This window comes from Musca domestica, unplaced genomic scaffold (genome assembly GCF_030504385.1).
Source record: "Musca domestica strain aabys unplaced genomic scaffold, Musca_domestica.polishedcontigs.V.1.1 2, whole genome shotgun sequence".
Lineage (NCBI taxonomy): Eukaryota > Metazoa > Arthropoda > Insecta > Diptera > Muscidae > Musca > Musca domestica.
Window position 1 is genome coordinate 11,601,572 of NW_026712249.1, and position 21,850 is coordinate 11,623,421.

The following is a 21,850-nucleotide window of genomic DNA, read 5'->3' on the forward strand; positions in this document are numbered from 1 at the left end:
TGTTTTTCTTAATTAACAAAAATAAGAATTATAAATATACAAATATATTTTTAAATTTAACAATGAATCAAAATTTGGTGAGAAAATCTTTTTTCAAAAAGTTCTCATTACTTTCAGTTTTGCAATAACATTTTAAATACTTTATATTTTCCTATTTAAAAAAAAAACTCGATGAGGAGAGAAAACATGATACACAACTGTTAATAAGGAAAGGGCACATAATGGTCACAGGAAGTGGTGAATATTTGTTTCCTAATTTTCAACAATCACAATATCAATTGAGTTTTTGTTTTGAATATGTGTCCCGAAGTAATAGTATAAGTGATGCTTTCATTTACTTACAGACTAGTGCGGAAAAATGTTTGGATAAATCACATCAAGTACTAGATATAGAGTTTGGAAATCACACACAAATAACCATTTAACATAAATGTAATTTAGTTTTTTCTTCTTTTTTTTGGCATACAATTTTTTAGTCATTCATCGAATCGTTTCGGACAGATAGTGTAATGATAGGTGGAAAATACATTTTTTTCGCTTATATATCTCCAAAGAAGTAACCTAATGCTGTGGCTGCTTTTACGCGTACAAAATGGTTTTCATCTTTAAGTAGAGCAGCAAGCTTATTGCCAACGGCCTCAGTTTGGGTATTACGTTCCGCAAGGAAGTTATGCAAAATGCCTAGAAAAGTGAGTAAAAATCGTTAAAAAGAATTTTTCTAGAATAATATAAGAACTTTAAAACATTCATTTTCCCTTGGGCATAATGCCGTCTTTTTATACCCTCAGTCATATATCATTTGATACGGCCAAAATGTGCCTCATCGAAATAACGGCTTTAGACCCTAGGACTCCTTGGATCAAATCCGTATCACTACATTTGGAGTCGACCTAGCGATGTCCGTCCGTCTGTCTGTTTGGCTGATGCGCACGATAACTCTCGAAGGGAGTAACCGATTTGATCCAAAATTTGGTACTTCGTAATGTTATTGTCAAACTTAGATCGAGTTCGGAGATGGGCAATATCCGTCCACTCCTTCTGGTACCTCCCTTACAAAATGTCAACACTTTCAACGGAAATAATGCTTATTATAATTGATCCAAATTTGCATATCCTAATATCTGCATCAGTGCTAGGTCAGGTGAGAAAATGGACATATTGGTCCACTCCATCAAGTACCAACCACAAAGGTTAAAAATTTTGAATAATTACAACTCTTATAAAATGTGATGTAAGAGTCCGATTTTCTTCAAATTACAGATATCACAATATTATTATTAACCCAAGGTGTGGTGTGAAGATGGGATACATCGGTCCACTTCTTCTGGTACCTCCCAGCAAAGGATCAAGATTTTGAGTACCCATGAAGCTCATAAAACGCGAAATTAACATCTGATACCATTCAGACTTGGCACATCTCAATATTCCTATCAACACAAGATCAGCTCTGAAAATCGGTACCTCCTCCACAAAGGGCCTTCTGGTACCTCCTCCACAAAGGGCCAAAAAAAACAAGACATTAACATCCGATACCATTCGGACTTGGCACATCTCAATATTTCCATCAATAAAAGATCTCTTTTAAACATGGTAGAGCTCGGACCATTTCTTTCGGCTCCTCCTCCACAAAGGATCAAAGTTTTGAATAACTAAAACGATCGTAAAATCCGAAATAAGCAACCGTTTCTTTTCAAATTACACAAATCACAATATTTTTATTAACACAAGGTGTGGTGTGAAGATGTGATATATCGGTCCACTCCTGTTACCTTTGTGATATATAACTGTGAATCCCTTCTGGTACCTCACCCACAAAGGTTCACAATTTCCAATACTAATATATGTCATAATTTTCAATATCTAAATATTTTTGTTAATCAGAAATCTGATATGAATAGGTAATTTATCGAAATTTATGATTTCGCAAAAATTAGATATAAATGTTCGATTTCCTTCAAATTTTGCACATACCAATATTTTTATCTGTATTAGATGAAGTATGAAAATGGAATACTTCGGTCCGCTATATCTGTTACCTCACACATATTTCCACATTTTTCAAAAATTTGCAGATAGGAAAAATTTGTATAGGAGGAAGTCGATGTAGTCCAAATGTGTTACGTTTTAATATTTATATTAGTCTTAAGACAGATACGAATTGGTCAATATTGGCCAACTGCTTCGGAAGGGTCAGCAGTTTAAAAAATTATAATTCAAGGCTGGGGAATACATCTGAGGGCAAAACCCACTGATGCTCTTTAACTTGTTCATATAGACTTACCAATAACAATTGCTGCACTGCCTCTTACTTCTGGCCATTGGCTGCGTAATTTGGGTAAACATGAGTCTATAAAGTCTTGGATGTGATCGGTCATTTCCATAGACTAGAAAAATATATAAACGGCAACAGTTAAAATTGAGAAAAAACATGTTAACTAAAAAACCAAAAACAAACTTACAATAACTTTTACAAAATCTATAATAAAATTATTATAATTCAATTGGCCATGATCCAATAAATGTCGCTGAGCCATATCATTAATCTTCAACGAGTTCAGTAGGCGGCAAACTTTGCGTAGGGTACCCTTGCAGGCCTGAAAATAACGTTTCATTAAATTTATATTCTTTATTAAATGTACTCCCAATTTTACCCTAATAATAGAAGCTTCCCCTTCGCTTAAGTGTAAAAGTAAAGGAAATAGATTTGCTATTAATTGTTCTCTCAGGGCTTCATTTGATGATTCCGATGGCGATGCGGTACCATCTTTTACAGCAATCTTAGATTCACATAAGTCACCAAATAATATGATCGCGGCCTCACGTATTTCCAGAGAATAACTACCAAAGAAGGGTCTAATACGTATGGCCAACGAAACATGGAAAGTTTCAACACGATCACTGGGAAGATTTTGTAATATTCGTGATAAACCACGCATACTCTCTAGGGGAATATTTATCAGGCAATCGCTGCAAGGAAATGTGAAATCATATAATTAGTTATTGCTTTGAAATATAGTTAAAATCTTTCGATTCCACCATTTACCTCACAGTATCATCAACTCCTTTCAAAAGAGCCGTTATTGCAGTCTCATCATATTTTTCAATATCATCATCATTAAGTAGGCCCACATAGCCCATGCCCTGAATACTTAAACCTCGCACAATTGCATTGGGATCACTTAGAGCATTTGTCAAATGATTCATTATATTTGCGGATATTTCTCCACACGGCTTGAGGGGTACCATGCGTGAGAATAATCCCACTGCTGCCACCCGCTGGGCATCGTACGGAGAGGCTACATATTTACTTAGGGTTGTCACAATATTTTTCATTTCACTGGAATCGATGTCAATTTGATTTGACACACCAATGGCCATGGGGGTAAGCAGTTCTATGAAATTTTTGAGATCAGTACTAGAAGCTAAATGGGTGTGTACAGTAAGTACGGTTGCAATTTGTTCCATTTCCAAACTGTCGAGAAATTTTTGGAATGTTTCCAAGACAATTTGGCAGGGATTCAATTTGATCGATTCTTTATTGGGTACAAAACCGAATTTATTTTTCGACCCCGTTGAGAGAGTGATAATGGAAGAGGAACTCGAGGTGGGCGTTGGAGAGACACTACGCGGCGGTCCAGTTTGCATGGGTGCAGCCAGATTTGTATATGAGGCCAGCGATGTGAGTAGCATGGTAAACAATTCGGGAAATTTCACTTTAAGTTGCTGTAAAATAAATACCATAAAATATATTTAGTACTTTAATCTGTATTGTTTTTTTTTTTTTTGCTTACCGTTTTAATATCCTTGCAAGGCATCATTTCGTGTAGAGCACAGAAAATGGCAAAAGGCTGAACACTTGCAATTTTTTGCCTATCCACACATGCTTCGTTTTGTTCATATATACAGGCGGATGAAAGTATTTGTAGAAAGTGATCGATTAATACCCCAGCCAGCTCAGCATCGGTACATACCAAATGCCAATATTCGACAATGTTTCTGAAAAGGGGAAATCTCGTTAGTTCAGATTTTTTTCGCAGACTATTTTTGGATACGAACTCTTCATAAGGTAGCTGCTGTGTCAGTATTTCACATGACACCAACTTTGGATGATGCTTGGTGAGGGCCACCAATGCTTTAAGTACTCCGGACTTGGCACGATTTACATCACAGGAGTGTATGGCCTGAAAGGACAAAAAACAAGTAAATTAGTATCAGTCGGTTTTGTATAACCCCAGCCTTGAGGTATGATTATTCAAACGGTTACCCTTTATGGGGCAGATTCCGAAGTAGTTGGCCAATATTGACCAATTCGTGTCTGATCTAAGACTGGTGTAAATATTACAAAGTTACAGATTTGGACTACATCGACTATTTTCTATACTTTGTTGTGTGAGGGAGGTACCAGAAGGAGTGGACCGATGAATCCTATCTTCACACCAGACCTTGAGTTAGTGGAAATAATGGGACGTGTGTAATATGAAGAGAACCGGATGCTTATTTCGGATTTTATGTTCGTTTTGGTTATTCAAAATATGGACCCTTTGTGGGGGCGGTAATGGAAGGAAAGGTCCGATCTCTACCATCTTTATAATAGACCTTGTGTTGATAGAAATATTGTGATGTGCCAAGTCTGAACGGAATCGGATGTTAATTTCGAGTTTTATGAGCTTCATGAATATTCCAAAATTTAACCCTTTCCTTGTGATGTGCCAATTCTGAACGGAATCGGATGTTAATTTCGCGTTTTATGAGCTTCATGAATATTCCAAAATTTAACCCTTTCTGGAGGAGGTACCAGAATGAGTGGACCGATATATTCTATCTTCACACCAGACCTTGGTTTAATAAAAATATTGTAATGTGTGTAATTTGAACGATCGGACACTTATATCACATTTTATAATTGTTATAATTATTCAAAATTTTTGATCCTTTGTGGGGGAAATACTGGATGGAGTGGGCTGATATTTCCATTTTCGCACCTGACCTAGCACTGATGCAAATATTAGGATTTGCAAAGTTGGAGCAAAATCGGATTATCTTTTCTCTTTCTGGCAGTAAATTATTTTCTTTGAAAATGTTGAAATTTTTGGAGGAGGTACTAGAAGTAGTGGTCCAATGTTGCCCATCTCCGAACTCGATCTAAGTTTGAAAATAATATTACGATGTGGCTGAGGGTTTAAAAAAGAATTATATATGTTTTCGTATTTATCATGTTTCGCCTACAATCACATTATTATACAGCCCTCATTTCAAATACTCACCCCCAGACATTCTTTAACCAGATCGGGTATAGCATGGAATAATTCGGACCCTTTCTGTTGTATAAAGAACTTCAACACCACGGAAGCACCAATTGCGGAGCTTTGTTCTGGATCCTTGAGTCCAGCCAATAAGGTTTTACTGAAAGTGAAAAAAAAAACAATAATTTCAACAAAGTTTTTAATTTGAATTCCCATCCCATGGAACTTACCAAAATTGCAGATATTGAAAATTGGAAATTCGTACAGCAATGATCTTTGCAATCTCGCCAGCAAGATTGTAAATTTGTTTAGGATCATCGGTGATAATCTGTTCCTTGACCAATTCAATTTCTTTCACCCAATCCGTTTCACTGTCGGCAATCGTGAGAGTTTCATAAATACATGCAATCTCTAGAGTCTTTTGCAGTATGTCCACCGATACTTGACGTACTGTGCCATTCGAATCGATACAACGTGGCACAATCTTACCCAACATTTGCCCAGTCTGATTGAATTTCGATGGTGCTTCGCAGCCAATTTTCATTGATTTTATGTAGACTTCTAGGGTGTTGTTGTAGACGTGACTAGCACAAATGCGTACTTCAGAGTTCTTATCACGAGTCCATGTTTCTAGTATGGAAATTATCAAATCCAAGGTCGATGGCGAGGGATCCATTTCGATTATAACTTTGACTAGTTTATTCAATTCCGGCAACGACTCATTAAGATATTTGGCCAGAAAACTGTTGCGTTCATCTTCTTCTTGCGATTCGAATTTCATTTTTAAATTCTGGGCACAGTTGAAGAAGTTCTTACAGGCTATTTCGAAGATAACTCCACCATCAACCGATTCGGTGGCATCATCTCCGCCAATGCGTATAAAGTCGGTGCCCAATTTCAGAATAACCGGCAGCAGAGGTAAATCATCGAATGGCGGTTCAATGGGTATACTAAATACCGCCTCCATTATTTGTTTACGATATTTAAGAGGAGTCTTTTGCGTTTCCTTGGCGCTTATCATTTGATTGCAAATACTCAAAAGCGTCTTCAAAATGGCAGACATTATGCACTGGTCTTTGGTGAATTTCAATTGGAGTATTAGAAAGTTAAATATGGTGTCATCGAGATTGGCCAATGATTGTTGCGGGTCAGCTTCATCCATGACATGTCCCAGGGACTTAATGGCCAAAAGATTGGTTTTGAAATTTTCCAATTCCTTGTGAGTGTCTTTGATAAAGTGTAAATTCGAAAAGAAACCGGTTGAATGTTTGCGGCCGCCAATGTTGGCCAATTCGGCTAGTTTCTTAATAACTAGGGCGTAGTGTTTGCGAGCCAAATAACCCAAGGCCTGGCAATAGGGTATGATTTTATCCTCGTATTCAATGTGCTTGGTATGTTTATCCATTTTCTCCTGCCTGGCAGCGGTGATGATCAAATCCAATTTGGCACTGATAGTGGCATCGTCGTTGACATTGCACAACGTCAATGCCATGGCCTTCATTAGCATGCCCCGTTCGGTATTCAGAGAGGGAATAACAAATTCATTGTGTGGCAAGACCATTGGATAGATTATCGTTTGCTCAGCCATTTTATTGGCCAAACGTTCGGCGAAATGTTCATCATGTTTCGCCAGAAATGCATTGGTCTCCACAATGAAGCTGTTAAGTTTATTGAAATACAAAGATTCTTTGTTGATATTCAAGAGTAAATCCGATATGGACTTGTCCCACAATTTGCATAGCTCCGGATTTAGATGGGGATAATAGTATTTCAAGAATGTCAAGATATTTGTGGCTCTCTTAATGCAATGATAATTGCCCAGCAGAGATAAACATCTGGCAAAAATGGTCTCTGCCGAGGGTACTACAATTTTACCGCTCCTTACCAAACTGGGAGTTTTGGCCGTTGTTACATCCTCTCCGCCAGCATTGGACTCCCTCCTTTCGGGCGGCTCATCTTCATCATGGGCAATTTCAAATTCTATATTTGCCGATTTGGCAAATAAACTTGCCAGACATTTGGCCAAATTTGAACAAATGTCGGTGTAATCCAATAAAACAAAATAGTTTAGCAGCTCCCGTTTCAGCAACTCGTCCATGGTACCCACCGTGGAGGCCAACATATGCAGCGAACTTTCACAGGACAAAACAAAGTTGGCATGGTCTTCCAGGGAACCATGTTCCTGATTGACTTTGGTGTATTTACAACTGTAACGTACTATGAACCAAACAAATTCCTTTTCTTTGATAAATGACTTCTGGGCCAGGGCCACAATGCACTTTAGCAAAGTCATTTTCATTTTAATACTTTTCTCACCGGTAATCATTTGCTTGAGGCATTCAATAAAAGCCTGCAACTTATTTTCAATGTTCACCGTGGAGGTATTCAGAAGATGTGTCAATATCAGCAGGGATTTGATGCGTTCCCTTTCACTGTTATTACGCAAATGCATTAGCAATGTATCCATTATCTTTGTGGCATAGACACTGGACAATAAATGGAAACATCTCAGGACTTCATAATGGCCCTTAACGGTTTGTGGTTTCTCATAGTCGGGGTAGACACAGACCAAATCAAAAAGATTCGAAATCAGTTGGTCGGCAACACTGTCAAGTACCGAAGGTTGTATGGCAATATTTGTTTTCAACACAGCCGACAAAAATTGGGTAATACTGTTGCGTTCTATGGAACGGCGATATAGGCCCAATACCTGTGGCACCAAACGGGGTGTTTGATCTTGTATTGTATCCGGTGGCAGTAGGGGAAACATGGAAGATAATGCCTGTAATATTTCCACACAAACTTTGGGTTCTCGCGAGTGTAGCCACTGTTTGAAGAGCACATCATAAGCTATGGATATTTCTGTTGAACAATCGGGAAAGGGTTCAATGGTTGTAGATTCTGCCTGAGGTTTTGTTTCGATAATATCTTCACCATTTGTGGTTGCAGCACTATTTTCTGCCGTTGCAGCGGCAGCATTTGCTGAAGTTTGTTCCAATAGAGCTTCACTAAAACGACCAATTGCTGTAAAAACAAAAGAAGAGATAAAAGGCGAACCGTCATCTTAGGAACTTCAACGAAAATTACATATATTCTCCTTACCATATGCATGAGCTTGTTTAATGTGATCCTGTTTTATGGAATTTAAATTTGTCAAAATAGTTGCTAAAATCTGTTTTATAAAAGGCACTACAGCTGGTACATTGGTGGAGGCCAAGGTGCCAAAACATTGCATCACCATAAAATGGGCAACTGTTCCCTCTTTCGTGTGAGCCATTAGGGCTTCCATAACCATTTTACAATCATCGCCCCGACCAATGGCCACCAGGATATTGAGGGCATGATTTTGTATGTTGGGAACATGTTCAGTGGAACGTGTTAGTTCTTCTATGGCCAATGCGGCTAGTTTTTTATGGGCCTCCGTTGGTATGGTCGTATCCGAGGAAACTACTTTTTCAATGGCCCTGTAAAGAACATAAAAAATATAATTCAATTTAATTTTTCTTATAAAAAGAAATAAATCGAATTCATTACTCACTTTAGTATAATATTTGTTGTTTGTTCATTTAGTTTTGGATGTTTTTCCCGGTACTCACAGAGAATTTCTGTTGCCCTCACCGGATGTGTTTCAATTATCTTTACCAAGGCAGACTGTATGGCAAAGCGCACGGTTTCATCCTTGTCAGCCAGGCCATCGAAAAGATTGTTTAGAACACCTGAAAGAGGAAATGACAAATAAAATATAAGTTCAATAACGCATTTCCGATGGTAGCTCAGACAGACAGAAGAAAACGGAAAGAAAACAAATCATAGCAAAAACTAGTTCCACCAATACTATGGAGGCTACGTTAACTTAATTATTCCGTTTGTAGCACACTAGAATAAACATTGTAGACCATGTAATGTATATATATTCTTGATCGGAATAAAATTCCAAGTCGATTTAGTGCTGTCCGCCTGACTGTCTGTCTGATGTAATCTCGCTATCTGCCAAACGAATACAGACAGAAGGCTAAATTTTGGTTATGTGTGTTTGTGTCACTAGGCCGGCTAAGCTGGAAAGTGGGTGTCATGTCTGTCCACGTTTTTATATGGCATATGTAAGGGTACCTCCTGATATTCGGTATTTCAACAATTGAAGCCTCATTTTTCTATCGGAATTTTTCAGTAAATTTTCAGTAATTAGAGTTTTTAAGAGGTACTGCCCCTTGTGGCACAACACTGTCTATATAGGTTCACGTTTTCCTATAACCCCAAATAAACGCCCTTCTCTTTATTTCGTATTTTTATCATTTTCGGTTTTTTTTTTGAACGACTTGTTAAAAATCGAGTATTAGAATATTGCCTACATTGTCGCATAGCCCCCATATTGCGCTATCAGCTAATAATCGGTATTTCAACGATTTTAAACTCATTTTTAAAGGGATTTGTTTATTTGTTGTCCATAATGGATTCTATCTCGTTTTGCAGAATGTCGTCTATATAGGTCCCTGTTTTTCTGTAGCCCTAAGGGGTTTTCTAACCTTAGTCACATAGCTATAGAGGATATAAAACGTGCCTCATCGAAACAACTGTTTTAGACTCTAGGTCTCTTTGGATCAAATCCGTTTCAGGTCATTTGGAATCGATCTAGGGATGTCCGTCCGTCTTTCTGGCTGGTTGGTGAGCACCATAGCTCGCGAAAGGAGTATCCGATTTAGTACAAACTTGGTACATCGTAATATTATTATCAAACTTAAATCGAATTCGGAGATGGGCAATATCGATCCACTCCTTCTGGTAACTACCCCATCAAGGTCAACATTTTTTTGCTAAACAGAAAGAGAAAGGATAATACGATTTTGCTCCAGCTTTGAAAATCCTACTGTTTGCATCAGTGCTAGGTTAGGTGAGAAAATTATCAATATCGGTCCATTCCATCAAGTACATCCCACAACATTTGGAATAATTATAAAATGTGATGTAGGAGTCCGATTGTCTTCAAATTACACACATCACAATATTTCAAGGTCTGGTGTGAAGATGGAATGTATCGGTCCACTCCTTCTGTTACCTCCCCCACAAAAGGTCTAATTTTTCAAAAAAACATATTTTACTGCACAGAAAGAGAAAGGAAAATCCGATTTTGCTCCAACTTTGCTAATCCTAATATTTGCATCAGTGCTAGGTCAGGTGAGAAAATGGAATATATCGGTCCATGCCATCAAGTACCTCCCTCACAAAGGCTCAAAATTTTAAATTATTATAACTTTTATAAAATGTGATGTAGGAGTACGATTGTCTTTAAATTACACACATCACAATATTTTTATTAATCCAAGGCCTGGTGTAAAGATGGAATGTATCGGTCCACTTCTTCTGGTACCTCCACCACAAAGGGTCAACATTTTGAATATCCATGAAACTCATGAAACGTGAAATTAATATCCGATTCCATTTAGACTTGGCACATATCAATATTTCCCTCAAAACAAGAGCTGTTATAAAGATGGTAGAGATCGGACCATTCCATCTGGTACCTCCTCCACATTGGGATCATGTTTTTAATAACCAAACTATCATAAAATCCGAAATAAGCATCCGATTCTCTTCACATTTAATACCTCCTATTATTTTTACTAACACAAGATCTAAGGTGAAGATGGCATGTATCTTCTGGTACCTCCCCCACAAAGGGTCAACATAAAATTCGAAAACGCGAAATTAACATCCGATTCCATACAGCCTTGGTAAATCTCAATATTTCCATCAACACAAAGTGTGTTATAAAGATGGTAGATATCGGACTATTCCTTCTGAGGCATCCCCCACAGTGGGTCAAAGATTTATATAACCAAAACGATTATAAAATCCGAAATATTATTTCTACTAACACAAGGTCTCTCTTTAAATTTCACCCGTACAAACATTTTTGCTAACACCAGATCTGTTGTGAAGATGATATTATCTACGAACTCCTTGTGGTACCTCAACCACAAAGGGTTACAATTTTCAATCATTTTATCCGAAAAAAGTCAGCGGTTCTTTACAACTTGCTATATCTAAATATTTCTTTCAACCAGAAACCTGAGATGAGCATGGAACTGATAATTTGGCATAAGATTGGATATAAATGTTCCATTTTCTTGTAATTTTGATCATATCAATATTTTAATCTGCATTAGATGAAGAATGAAAGTGGAATACTTCGGTCGACTATATCACGCACATTTCAACATTTTCTAAAAATTGCCACACATCTCATATAAAATGAAGTAATTAATCGATATAGTCTACGTCGCAATATTTATATGATATTTATTAAGGTCAGCTACGAAATAGACAATATTGGCCCATTCCTTCGGAACCTACTCCATAAAGGGTCAACAATTTGAAAAATTATAACACAAGTCGAAATATATTTAAATATTATATATTTTTAAATAATCGAACATTGGCTGAGGGTCTACATATGTCGGCAAAACCGACTGATATTTTTTTAATTGTTTTTTTTTTTTTTTTGCAAAATAGTTGCAAGCCAACTTTCCTTTCATTTATCATACGCACACCTGCCCCAGTACCTTAACAAAAATCCAAAGTGAGCAGCAATGTACACTTTGTCAACGAAACCCTAGTAAAATCACCATGGTCGTTTGGTCGGTCGGTCGTTCGTTCGTTTGCTCATTGGTGGTTGATATTCAGTTCAATGATGAAGATGACGATAAGTAGGCATTGAATGATGATGGTGATGTTGTACCACATTCAGAATTTGATTGTGGAAATGTTATTATTTCGCTTGACAAGAATTGTATACATATATAGATATTTAATTTGTTTACAATATAACAACACTCGCATACAGATGCAAAGTGGGTGATTCAGAAGTGATTGCGAATATTTAATTTCGCCACTACAAACAAAATCGTCGTCGGGCAGACAGCAATTCGATCAATTTAAATAATGTAATTTGATAATGTTTGTGTGTGCATGGGTCTGTGTGTTTTCCAAAGAAGTACCTTTTGTTGTCCAGGCTACAAAGATTCTTTTGGAGGGCGGTAACAATATATTTTGTTGGTTCGTGGATTTTCTGGGTAAAACTTTCTTTAATTTATCAAACATGTCCATTAAATGGGTGTAGCCATGTATATGTTCGGGTGTATAACTTTGTAATTATTTGTTGTTCATTCAATATTTTTTAACGATTTTATAACATGCAATTGCTTCACTTTCTGCTGCGGCATATAATTAAAATAATATCGCTTTGTTGTTGTGTGAGTGCGTGTTGTTTTTTTTTTTTGCTTTTCATTAGACAATTGCATTTTCCATTTGTTTATAGAGAGCAAAACAAAGAAGTCGACAAACTAAAAAGCAAATGAATTTATGGCGTTCGCCAAAATGTGTGTGCAATAATTGTGAAACACCAAACGTTACTGAATCGCCGCCGCAATCGGCTAGAGAGCCTAGTCTCATAGAGGTAGACAGCCGTCGCTGTTGGTCGACGGCAATGAGTCATTGAATGTTTATATATTGTTTTCGCTTTGTTTTGTGTTATTAAATTGCACTACGTCATACATTAAATATTATAAATTATTAATAAAATTTTGCAACACGTGATAGTGTTGTTGTCGTTGCTAGTGTTAGTGGTGGTACACGATGGCACAACAAAGTACTCTTCCATAATGTGTGATCTGAAATATTGTGGTCTTTATCAGTTGTTATTTTAAATGTAACAAAGATGTGGTCATACCAGCATGTACCCGTCGCTTCAGTTGGTTTATTTTGAAAAAAGAAAGACATATTTTTAAATCAGTAAAAACTTGTACATTCAGCCGGGTCGAACTTGGAACTCCCTAAACCGCGAGGCTAAGAAAAAAATAAAAAATGGGATTCAATATTCGTACGAATTCTATTTTGAACTACAATTCGGCTGAAGAATGGAGCATAAAGTGGGTGGTAGTCGTAAAAGAGCGCTAAATCAAAAGGTTAGCCCAAATAGATAATTTTCTGCTAGAGATGCGTTAAAATTATTAAAGTACCGAATATCAGCAACTACAGTTATATAGGGGTTATATGACCTGACCAACACGGACAATGATCTTTACCTTTACGAACTACAAATACTGAATTTAAATACCGAATATCAGAAGGTCCCGATAAAATGGACGCTTTAGAAACGTTTGAACATGTCACACTATGCCACAGAAGGTAGTATCCTTTACAGACTCTAAACGCTAAATTCTTCTCAAAATATCGAATATGAAAGCTATAGAAAAACGTGGACCTATTCCGCCACCGAAGGTAGAACTCATTATACAAATGCCAAATTTTTAACAAATCTATTAATAAATATGACTCAAATCGTAAAAATACCTAATATCGGGTTATATGGGGCCAATACTGACAAGTTGACCCAGTAAAATATTCTATGCCAAAGATGCGATACAAGTGATATAGATTGGGATGTACCCATTTATAAAGGTTTATTTTTTATGGAGTAGGTTCCAAAGGAATGGGATAATATTGTCCATTTCGTATGGGACCTAAATAAATATGATATATTTGGACCCTATTGGTTACTTCCTTCTCTTTATATGAGATATGTGATAATTTTTGGAAAATGTAAAAATGTGGGTGAGGTACCAGGTTTAGTCGACCGAAGTATTTCATTTTCAAACGTCAGATCTTGTGTAAATGGAAATATTCAGATGTGCCAAGTCTGAATGGAATCGGATATTAATTTCCCGTTTTATGAATACACATGTTACTCAAATTTTTGACCCTTTGTTGGGGAGGTACCAGAAAGAGTGGACGATATATCCCATCTTTACACCAGATCTTGCGTTAATAAAAATATTATGATGTGTGTAATTTGAAGACAACCGGATGATCTTTTTGGTTAATTAAAACTTTGACCCTTGGTGAGAGAGGTACCAGAAGGAATGATCGGATCTCTACCATCTTTATAACAGATCCTGTGTTGATATAAATGCTCAGATGTGCCAAGTCTGAATGGAATCGGATATTAATTTCGCATTTTACGAGCTTCATAGATACTCAAAATTTTGACTCTTTGTCGGGGAGATACAAAAAGGAGTGGACCGATATATCCCATCTTTACACCAGACCTTGGATTGATACAAATATTGTGATGTGTGAAATTTAAAGATAACCGGATGCTTATTTCGGATTTTATAATGGTTTTGGTTATTCAAAATTTTAAACCTTTGCGGGGAAGGTACCAGAAGGAATGGTCTGATATCTACCTTCTTTGTGACAGATCTTGTGTTGATGGAAATATTGAGATGTGCCATGTTTGAATGGAATCGGACGCTAATTTCGTGTTTTATGAGTTCCATGGATATTCTTTTGACCCTTTGTGGGGGAGGTACCATAAGGAGTGGACGATATTTTCAATCTTCACACCAAACTTTGGGTTAGTGAAAATATTGTAATGCGTGTAATTTGAAGACAATCGGACTTTTACGTCACATTTTATAAGAGTTATAGTTATTCAGAATTTTGAATCTTTGTGAGGGAGGTACTTGATGGAGTGGAAAGATATTGTTAATTTTCGCACCTGACCTAGCAATGATCGCACCTGACCTGGAGCAAAATCATGAAATATGAATGTGCACCTTCGGTTGGCCACCAGAACTCAAGCTCCGGCCATGGTGATGGTGTGGACCGCCACAACATCCGATGTTCGCTCTCCGCTCCGAATATTATCGCGAAAATATTATGGAGGGTGTACTAAGGCCTTGGGCACGCAAACATTTTGGCCGTAGACCTTGGACATTCCAACAGGACTCAGCACCATCGCCCTCAGCGCACGCCACCCAATAATGGTTACAAAATGAGGTTCCTCGCTTCATTTCCAGCGCACAATGGCCATCAAAATCTCCAGATACCAATCCGTTGGACTATTGTGTCTGGAGTATTCTGGAAAACAATGTTGGCACTAAAAAATACCAAAGTGTCGTTCGCCTCAAGCAAGCGCCGGGAATGGACCAAAATACCGCAGAGCAACAATCGGGCAGCGTGTGACGGTTTCATTGGCCGTTTGAAGTACATAATTCGTGCCAAAGGTGACCAATTCAAACAAATCTAATCTCATTCTAACATTTGATGCTTTCATTCAATGAATTTAAAAAAAATTTAGAAATTATGGCATTTGACGTTTTTGCAGTTTTTTTATCTCACCCTGTATATTTGTGATTGCAACAATTCTGTGAAGACAACTGAGATCGGATGGAGCTTTTCTTACGTAAAAAGTCTAAATAAAAAATATGAGCTTCAATCAGTTTTTATGGCTTCCTTTGGCTTCAAAATAGACATACTTATTACATACAATAAAAAAGTCTTACCGATTTTGGTTTATATTATTCCTAATTCGCTGCAAAATTGTCTTATAATGTCTTCAACCTGTCTTAAAATGGACCTTGTGATTCCGAAAAAAAAAAACTTTGCAGATAAATTTTACTTTTGGTCGCCAATAGCGAGGATATACACCTCCCCATCGATATGGTCCCCTTGTGATCAGAAAATAGAGCTTCACAGATCAATTTTACTTTTGGTCGACAATAGCGAGGATAAAGGCCTCCCCATCGTTATGGTCCTGATTTTAACCAAGGCGTTAATTTGTTGGAATCTCTAAATGTTTCCTTCTCCTTGGGAAAATATTCGGAGCGAGTTTTCAATATTTAGGAAAACTAGGAAATTTCATCAGAAACCTTTCATCAGATACAATAATAATAATACACGATGGACAATTGGACAAAAAAATTAGGAATGGTTGATTTAAAATATATTTTTTCCCAAACACTTGACATTACATAAAATTGGTATTGAAGTTATTTATGGTCGTGAGTAAACCTATTACGCATTGTTTTATATTCAAATTTCGTGCTCATTACTTGGAAGTAATGAACACGACTGCTGTGCATCGTAAATTAAAAAAATGCAAATAAACAAAATAATAATTTTAAGTTGATAAGAAAATATATGAAATGATTTCGTTTATGAACTTCAATGCGAATACAGGAAACCTTAATTTTCAAGTGGAATGCTGCTGATGACATTGGAAATTAGTTATTTGATATATTGTTGTGTGCATCATGTCAATTGCATCCACTGTCTTGATGGAATTCAATGTCAAGTAAACTTTATTCGTATTGATATTAGTCTGTTATTGGAAACCACGATCGATTAAGATTCCGGTTTTTCGAACAGACCATTTGATTGTAGTAAAATGTATTGATGCAAGAAATATATGGAATTTAGGATTCTACATTTTCGTTCACTATTCACAGATCAATACTATTTCATACATTGATTGTTTTTATTTTTTTTATTATTTTTCCCACCTATGCTATATACCGCAAAGGTTCGTAGTAGTGAAATGTTAGTAAAGAATACTACTTGTTATTATCCAAACCGCACATAAGTTTAGTTATCCATTCTACTCCTACATCATGCACTATTAGCTTAACAACATCTGTGTGTTCTTCAAAGATTATTAATCGTACCCTTCAGAGAAGTTTTCTGCAGCTAAATTTATTTTATTCCATCCATCGCAAAGGACTCTTGAGGTTTGTATGTTAAGTTCTGTTCCCAATTTATATGCTTGTTTAAAAATAACTTTATACCATCTTAATATGATAATCCTACCTCCTCTACAACATTGTTATGAGGAATATTAATTTAACGTTCTCGAGCGACAAACCGGCAATGTTGTTTGTTTATGACAGGATAACAATAAAAATGTCTTAGACATTAATAGCAACGTAAAATGTATTATTTTTTTCAGGCATTTACACCGTTCCAAAGACAATGTGTGTGTGTGTTTGAGTGAATGATTTTGTGGATAAGGCATCTGGAAAAAGGTGCGTTAGAAATTACCGTATAGCAAAATACATATATATTTCGGTACAGTGGAATATAGCCACAAAGAACGAAGAGAGAATAATATTTTGCTAAGTTTTTTAGTCATGTTTTGAATGGGATAACAAGTAAAAAAAAACATTAAATTCGGCCGGGGCGAACTTTTACTACCCTCCAACATTTGGGTAAGGAAAAAAATTTTTATAAAAGTATCTGAATTAAATCGTGTTCCACTTTAAACTACAGTAAGGCCGGTCGGATAGTGGTGTTAAACTTTTCAAAAAACCATAAAGTGGATGAGGCTGTTATATGGGGGCCATACCAAAACGGTAACCTACCTACTACTAACGGTAACCCAGCAGGACTCAGCACGCGCCACCCAACAATGGTTACAAAATTATGAGGTTCCTCGCTTCATTTCCAGCGTACAATAGCCACCAAAATCTCCGGATACCAATCCGTTGGACTATTGAGTCTGGGGTATTTTGGAAAGCAAGGTTAGCACTAAAAAATACCAAAGTGTCGAATTTTTAGACAATCCGTGAAAAAATGTGGCAAAAATTATCAAAATACCGAATATCGGGAGGTACTGTTATAGGGGGCTATACTAAAACGTGGATATATAATTACAATATTTCGCCACCAGTGCCAGAATCATTATGACCTACAAATACCAATTTTTAGCAAATTCGTGGAAAAAATGCATCAATCATCAAAATGCCGAATATCGGGAGTTACCGTTTTATGACGGCTATACCAAAATATGCACTGTCATTTTTTATACCAACCATCCAAGACACAATACAAATTGTTCTGCCAAATATTGAAGCTCTACGTCAAATAATGTGGGCTGTATCGTGATTTATTCAAGGTGCAGGGTATAAAAATGATTCGATTTAAGGAGGATATATATTGTATAGCTTTTCTTTGGCAAAATTCTCATATGAAATCGCATCGTCCATCACATACCCGAATATTACGCTTTCTCTCTTCCTTTGACTTTATTTTTAACAAATCATAAAAAAAAATCGCAATTCCCTTGGTTGGACTGTATTTTCATTACATAATTTTGACAGCAAAATAAACAGAGTCTATAGAAATTTTTCAATATTAAAAGTACTTTATTTTCCTTTCTCCATCTCTGCCATTTGCTTCAATTTCTCAGCATAAAATGGCCATTAGCATGTCCTTGAACAGACGCAAAGTATGGAAAGCAGCATTACACGTTTGCCTCTTTTTGTTCCTGAATAAAATTACAATTTAATGAGATTCTATCGCAATGAATAGACAATGTTGATGGATAGATAAAAGAGAGAGGAAGATAACAACAGTAATTATATTTTAAATATTCATGGTAGATATATTGGAAAACATTTTCGGGCGTCATTATGCCAAAACGTTTGTGAGAGAGTAATTTTGAATTGTAACCAGACCACATCAACAGGGCCTATCTCTGTTTAAAACTTCTCTTTTCGACTTTTTGTGACGAGATTTTTCAATTTTCTCTTTGAACTATAAAATATTGATTACATTTTTAACCCTCAAACGAGTCACCAAAGGTGTCTTTTTAGCTCTTTTTTCAAAATATGGTTTGAAATTTCCCAATAAATCGTATTGTAACAATTCAAAATATTTTATATACCATGGTACAATAAGGCAGTAGATCAGCTTCGTAAAACTACAAAAATACGGTCTTGAGGCTATGCTCGCTTTCTGTCAAATTTAGACGCAACAAATTGTTTTCTTTTATTCCATATCTTTCCTCATTTTTAAAATCAATTAAACAGCGGAAAAATAAATGAAATTCCTGTATTTTCTTTTTAAAATATTTAAAAAAATAATTTACACGTCTCCCTTCATTGATTTTGAAAATATTCTGCTTTTACTTTTCATAACAATAAACACATACGCAAAATTGGCAGAAGTCGGGCACACTTAGAAAAAAATGTAATTAGCTGGTAGCTTTACTTTAAAATTTTATTGTACCATGGGTTTAAGTTCGGTCGGGTAGAACTTTTAAAACCCTCCAACTTTGGGTAAGGAAACATTTTTATATATAAGTATCTGAATTTAAACGTTTTTCACCTTAAACTATAAATACCAGAAAGACCGTTTGGATAACATAAAGTGGTTGAGGCCGCTGTATGGGGCCTTAACCTCCATATATAATATTATACTTCAAGGACTGTCATCTACGAAATCTTTTTAAATGCTAAATTTGAAACAATTTCGTGGGTAAATATAACTTGGATTATAAAAATACCGAATATCGGTGGGCATCGTTGTACGTGGACCCAAATTTGTAATGTTCTGCCGCCGGAGCTAGAACTAATTTTGAACTACAAATACCAATTTTTTGACAAATCCGGGAAAAATGTGGCGAAAATTATCAAAATACCAAATATCGGGAGGTTCCTTTATGAGGGGCTACAAAAACGTGGATCTATGCATACAAAGTTTCGGCACCGGAGCTAGAACCCATTACGAACAAGAAATACCAATTTTTAGACAAATCTGTAAACATATGTGGCGAAAATCATCAAAATACCAAATATCGGCAGGTACAGTTATATGGGGGCTATACAAAAAATGGACCGATTTTCAATACCAACCATCCTAGACACAATAACAATTGTTCTGCCAAATTTTTAAGCTCTATGTCAAATATTGTAGGCTTTATTATGATTTCAACAACTTTACGGGGTCCACGACAAATATTAAGGGATGTTACAAACCCAATGACAAAATTAATATGGGGAGGGCATATTAAGGTGGAGCGTATAAAAATGGGCGTTACATTGTTCTCAAAGTTTACGGTCGGATCAGTCATTTTTCCAAACTACTCTCAAAGAACTTGTATAATTCTCTATAGTCACTCTGCTCTTAAAGCCTTCGACTGTTGCAAGATCAAATCTGACGCATGATATTCACATTAGATTTGCGAATTGTGTGCACTGCCACTATTACCTTGTTTTCGCCGAATTAGATCCGTCATCGAAATAACGGTTTTAGACCATAGATCTCTATGGAACAAATCCTTTTAAAGAAATTAGGAGTTGAAATAGCTGGCTGGTGCGCACGATATCTCATTCGATTTGATTCAAACTTGGTACATCGTAATATTATTGTCAAACTTAGAGCGAGTTCGGAGATGGGGAATATCGGTCCACTACTTCTGGTATCTCCCCCACAACATTTTCAAAGAAAATAATTTTCTGCACAGAAAGAGAAAGGATATTCCGATTTTTCCCCAACTTTGTACGAATGTGGACAATATCGGTTAACTCCATCAAAATGGTCAAAATTTGAAAAATTACAACTCTTATAAAATTTGATGAAAGTTTCCGTTTGTCAAAAATTACACGCATCACGATATTTTTATTAACCCAAGGTCCAAGATGGTAGAGATGGAACCATTTCTTATTGTACCTCCGATCAAAAAACCCAAAACAATTATCCGGTTCTCTTAACATTTCACACATACGATGCGATATATCGGTCCACTCGTTCCCCCCAAAGGATTAACATTTAAGCATCCGGTTTTCTTCATATTTTACACATCCAAACATTTTTGCAATCACAAGATCTGTTTTGAAAATTATAGATATCTGCCATCCCCTTGAGGTACCTCACCCACAAGGGGCCAAATTTTCAATACTTATATCTGCCATATCTTGCGAGACAAGTCAGCTATTCTCTACAACTTGCTATGAGCATGGCATTTAGCGGAATTTATGATTTCGCATAAAATGGAATACTTTGTTTCACTATATCTGGAACAAAAATTTGAATAATCATAACAGAGGGCAAACTATTTTTAATAAATCGAACACCGACCAATACTTATTTTGTTGCATTGTTTACGTTATTGTGTATAATATAATTCGATTGCAACAATAATATTTATAAACAATTCATACTAAATTTAGCTTTGAATATTTTCCATGTAGACAAGATTTTTTGGCGATTCCAGACAGATGTATTCTTTGGGTGGCCATAAACAATGACTCGTTAAAGCTCTTCTATTGGTACAGGTGGTTCCATAAAACGATTCCTTTGTCTATTAATTTTATTATGTTTGCGTACTTGGCCGTTATTGATTTTAATAGGCATATAAAAAGAGAAAACATGAAAAGATAAAAAAAACAGAACTAAATACAATTTGTTAGGGTTGGCAGTTGCAGCCAAGTGGAATTGTACCACAGGTGGTATAAAGTATCGAATTAAGATTGTCAATTTATAAACATTTTCAATGTACTTTCCACGTAGGTCAAGATTTTGGAACATTTTCAACTGATTACTTATTTTAAAACTTTCATGGAAAGAATGAATATTGTAAACCAATACTATTTTGGAACTAATTTCCTTTCTCAACTTAAAAAAAAAATCCCACATTGAAACCCCTACAATCCTTCCACCCTGCAAAAGTTTATTATGAATAACAAATGGATATTTTTATAACCTGTTGCTTTTAAAAGCCAAACCAAAGAAGAGAGCAAAAAGAGTGGTGATGAGAAATAGTTATGCGTGCCAATGCTCTGGATAAATGGAGCATTTTGTTGCTACAGTGGCGTCACACGGACGTCACTATGAAAAACCATTAGGCAGACAGCGTAAAACGTCTGTACTTTAACTGACATACCCCGAACCATATCGAAACAACAACACCCCCTACTACAGAGGGAGGTTGAACCACCCAATCACACACATGGTGTATGGATGGATGAGTGCGAATGGTTGTAGTAAAT

At 36.2% G+C, this 21,850-nt stretch overlaps 1 protein-coding gene across 3 annotated transcripts in view; it reads right to left on the reverse strand.

Annotated features, from left to right (window-relative positions):
* Positions 1–160: 160 nt before the first annotated feature.
* LOC101898759 (maestro heat-like repeat-containing protein family member 1) overlaps positions 161–21,850 on the reverse strand; it is a 30,118-nt gene continuing 8,428 nt past the window's right edge. For 2 of the 3 annotated variants that reach the window (XM_059121793.1, XM_005176979.4), the window contains exons 3-13: positions 8,782–8,959; positions 8,346–8,707; positions 5,474–8,267; positions 5,265–5,403; positions 4,057–4,181; positions 3,792–3,996; positions 3,044–3,723; positions 2,652–2,967; positions 2,460–2,594; positions 2,282–2,384; positions 161–681 (exon numbers count right to left, since the gene is read on the reverse strand). In XM_059121793.1, coding sequence (XP_058977776.1) covers positions 539–681; positions 2,282–2,384; positions 2,460–2,594; positions 2,652–2,967; positions 3,044–3,723; positions 3,792–3,996; positions 4,057–4,181; positions 5,265–5,403; positions 5,474–8,267; positions 8,346–8,707; positions 8,782–8,959 — 5,180 coding nt within the window. In that variant the 3' untranslated portion in view covers positions 161–538. Of the gene's footprint in view, positions 682–2,281; positions 2,385–2,459; positions 2,595–2,651; positions 2,968–3,043; positions 3,724–3,791; positions 3,997–4,056; positions 4,182–5,264; positions 5,404–5,473; positions 8,268–8,345; positions 8,708–8,781; positions 8,960–12,238; positions 12,547–21,850 lie in introns of those variants that run through there. The other variant, XM_059121792.1, reaches the window with a different exon arrangement.